Genomic DNA, 3,726 nt, shown 5'->3' on the forward strand with positions numbered 1-3,726 from the left:
GCTAACGAATAATGAAGGGGTTGGTTCTGGATAGAATCAAGAAGTCACAAAGGAGGGGAACAATGGTCAGAGGAGGATAACAATGTTGGGGTTGCCAGAATTTAGAGACCCGGCGTTGAAAGGTTTCAAACCGAAGCCTAAAGGCAAGTTTCATTCTATCTCCTTCCTGTAAACTTGTGTTCTGTGCATTCTCTATAGTCTCCAGGAATATAATTTAATTATTAAAATGGATGTTTATGCGTGATAGAGTCTCTGTACAATTTTAAACCCCTGTTCGTTTTTGAAACTATGAACTGTTGTGTTTTTGTTTTAAATTTTTGTCAATATTTTCACAAGGGAATTTGAGGAGTTTCTAGGATTGAATGAACCTGAATTGAACCTGAATTGAACCCTAAGAATGTAAGAAAAATTCTAGAACGAAGGGTTGAACTTCGCTAAACGCGAAAAAGACAAACGGAGAAAACATAAACTGTTGCGATCATGGTTTAAGTTTTTGCTAAGTAATTCATGCTGGAATTAAATACGTTTCTATGCTTGTTAGGACTTAATTTGAACCTTAAAAATCTTTAATAAAGTTGGGACAGAGGATTGAGACTTGGTCGGACGCGAAGAAAGTAACATAGAGGAAGCAGAGAAGGAAAAACGAAGGCTGGAGAAGTGGAGGCGGCTCCACCCTTCAATGGAGGCGGCTCCATTGAAGTGGAGCCGGCTCCACAAAGTGTTGAGGCGGCTCCAATATGGGTGGAGCCGGCTCAACTTAAAATTGGAGGCGACTCCAATTTTGGTAAGTGCCCAGAACGTGTTTTTTTGGTGGTTTTTGGACTGCAGGGGCTATAATGCAATACTGAAGCTTAGTTAGGGGTTTTAAAATATTATATATAACATATTTAAAGACCCAGGAGTAATGGTTTAGGCTGTGGGTAAGGGAGATCATGAATTATAAACATAATTATGCATGGTGTTAAGGAAGGAGAAATATTTAAATTTCTAGTTATTTAAGCTAAATGAATGGACTGAAAGGGAAGTTGTTCTTGGGATTTTATATCAATGACCTATATAATCTAATCAGGTTCTAGGAACGATGGTTTCTGCTGTGGTTATAGATATCATGAACTTTAGATAAAAGTTACATGATGTCAGGAGTTGAGGGAATTTTAATCACTGGTTTTGTTTTAATCCAATTTATATGGATATGTATAAAATACTTTTGGGGGTTTTACATAATGTGTAGTTTAGACTTCTGAGTGTCATTATATCCGGCACAGGATTTACAATTGAGAATTAAAGGGACGTCATGAGATTTGAAGATTAATTTACATGCCGTCAAGGATTGAGAAGGATTTAAATGCTAGTCTTCGTTTTAGCAATGTAAATGAACTAGTATGGAAGTACTGGTTGGGAATTTTTTTATTATAATATGCTCAGGTTAAAATTATGAATATTATTATGTCATGCCATGGATGTTAAATGAGGAACTGCTAAAATTACTGTTCATTTAATTATGTGGATATGGATGATTTAAATTGTTGATTATGTTTTAGCAATTTAAATGGAAGTTTTATGGATATAATCATATACTGGCTGCATGATGGGATCTTAATAATATCTGTTTTCTATTATGCTGGTTTCTGGATATATTTGATGTTCATTCGAATGTGTATCATCTGTGGATCATATGCATGTATGTACCGGTATGGGACGGTGACATACGGAGGGACGGATTAGATCAAAACGTTAATTCCAACCCAATCATACATACAGAATGGATTAACTAAAACAGTTAACTCCTACATGGATGCATATCCTGTTAACTAAAATAGTTGAACGACATAACGGATGGTTGCTTTACTTTTCTGTATTAGGAAGGATTTAAATATATACTTATGATGCCGTGATACGAGCTTGAGTCTCCTGATCACGGTTAAGGTGCGTATATCGCCTAGGATGGATAACTAGGCCTAATGATGTTTCCCTGGTTGTTCTACTAAGGTTGAGACGGATTATGTGGGCTGGTGAACGTCCTATAGTGTGTACTTATATCTATATGGACTACTTTAGCTATTGTTGAGCTATCTAGGATGTATCTGCGTATCGGGTTTATGTACGGATTGTAGTAGATTGGAACTTGCATGTGGGCCTGACCCGCTCTTATTTTTCAAGTATTCGTCAGTACCAGGCTTAGAGCTTGATCGTGTTGATACAGATACAAACACTCACTCTTCCGCTTACATAGAATTTCCTTTCTATTTTGGTTTTAGATTTTTAATTCTATAAATTTATTTAAGGATTTGGGATTAGGGGTCCACTAGGTGGATTCCCGAGTTGTACGGATTTTAATTATATTAATTTATTATTTAAGATTTGAGGATTTTCATTTTAGTTTTCTTTCAGCGAATTATTCTTTTATTATTAATCAAGTTTTTTCCTGCTTGTTTGCATATTGATTGTCTGATATCCCTCGGTTCTGTGTTCGGACTTGATCACTCGTGGCTCTAGAATCGAGGGGTATCACAGTTTGGCTGACACAAATAGTGCCTTAATGGCTATAAAATTTTTTTTTTTTTTTTAAATAATTAAAATTTTGTAATCCTTATTTTTTTTATTTCAATTCATTATTTTTAATCTTAAAAAACCATTACATAATAAAAATTCTAGTACACAAAATGTCATAAAATCTTAAAAGCAAACAAAATGCAACATAAATTAAATATCTTCATCACCATAGCAGTTCCACAAATTTTCCATCAAATTATTCCTCAACTGCGTATTTGAATCTCTTTTGCGAATCTGAAGTTGGCGAGAGAATATGTGTGCCGCTAAAACCGATGGGCATCTACTTAAAGTGGGAATAGGGATTGCATCCTCCGGTGGCGAAGTCCATCTTCCAACATTTACGTGACGCTCATCTTCAATGATCATATTATGAAGGATAATGCACGTTTTCTTTATGAAGCGCAAGTCATCTTTCTCCCAGTAACGTACTGGTTCTTGCGTTATTGCCCACTTGATCTTCAATACCCCAAAAGTCCGTTCCATATCTTTCCTGCATGCCTCTTGTCGCTGAGCAAATAATTTTTCTTTTCCAGTGGTTGGGTACGGGATGGTTTGCATCAAAGTTGCTCACTTAAGATATATACCGTCAGACAGGTAATACCCCATTCTATAGTGATGTCCATTCACTACATAATTAACCGGAGGTAGTTGGCCATTGAAGATACCGTTGAATACCGGGGAATGATCCAACACATTTATGTCATTGTGTGAACCCGGCATTCCAAGGAATGCATGCTTCCAATATTAGAATATTGTTGCCAGAGCGTCCCCTATGTGTGTCGTGTCACTCAACTAGGCAATTTTTTCACTCCCAGTACATACAGTCGATAGAACCAAGCAAACCCGGAAATCCTCTCTGTTCCCCTTCTTCAAGCAACCGTACTATGTCAACTTCGTTGGGTGGGCGCATATACTCCTCTGCATACACAGCAACAATAGCATTACAAAATGCCTTCAAGCATTTAATGGCAGTGTTCTCTCCGATTTTAATATACTCGTCATAGTGATCGGCTGCACAACCATATGCGAGTATACGAACAGCAGTTGTCATCTTTTATATAGAAGACAACCCCAGATGACCAGTCGTATCCTTTTTTTGGACAAAGTAGTCATCATAAGCTTTGACATCATTAAGCATTAAGGATACGAAGAAAAAGTTCTCGTCGCATCTTG

At 36.8% G+C, this 3,726-nt stretch overlaps 1 protein-coding gene across 1 annotated transcript; it reads right to left on the bottom strand.

The window, feature by feature from the left end:
* Positions 1–2,703: 2,703 nt before the first annotated feature.
* Positions 2,704–3,036, bottom strand: LOC132278215 (uncharacterized). The gene has a single exon (XM_059780024.1). The coding sequence runs from the start codon at positions 3,034–3,036 to the stop codon at positions 2,704–2,706; it is 333 nt and encodes a 110-aa protein (XP_059636007.1).
* Positions 3,037–3,726: the final 690 nt, after the last annotated feature.

This window comes from Cornus florida, unplaced genomic scaffold (assembly GCF_030987335.1).
Source record: "Cornus florida cultivar Cherokee Brave unplaced genomic scaffold, ASM3098733v1 CherokeeBrave_3.0.0_Hap2_Chr10, whole genome shotgun sequence".
Lineage (NCBI taxonomy): Eukaryota > Viridiplantae > Streptophyta > Magnoliopsida > Cornales > Cornaceae > Cornus > Cornus florida.

Excerpts from the sequence above, each read along its gene's own strand:
- LOC132278215 (XM_059780024.1), bottom strand. The coding sequence starts at position 3,036 with ATGGAACGGACTTTTGGGGTATTGAAGATCAAGTGGGCAATAACGCAA.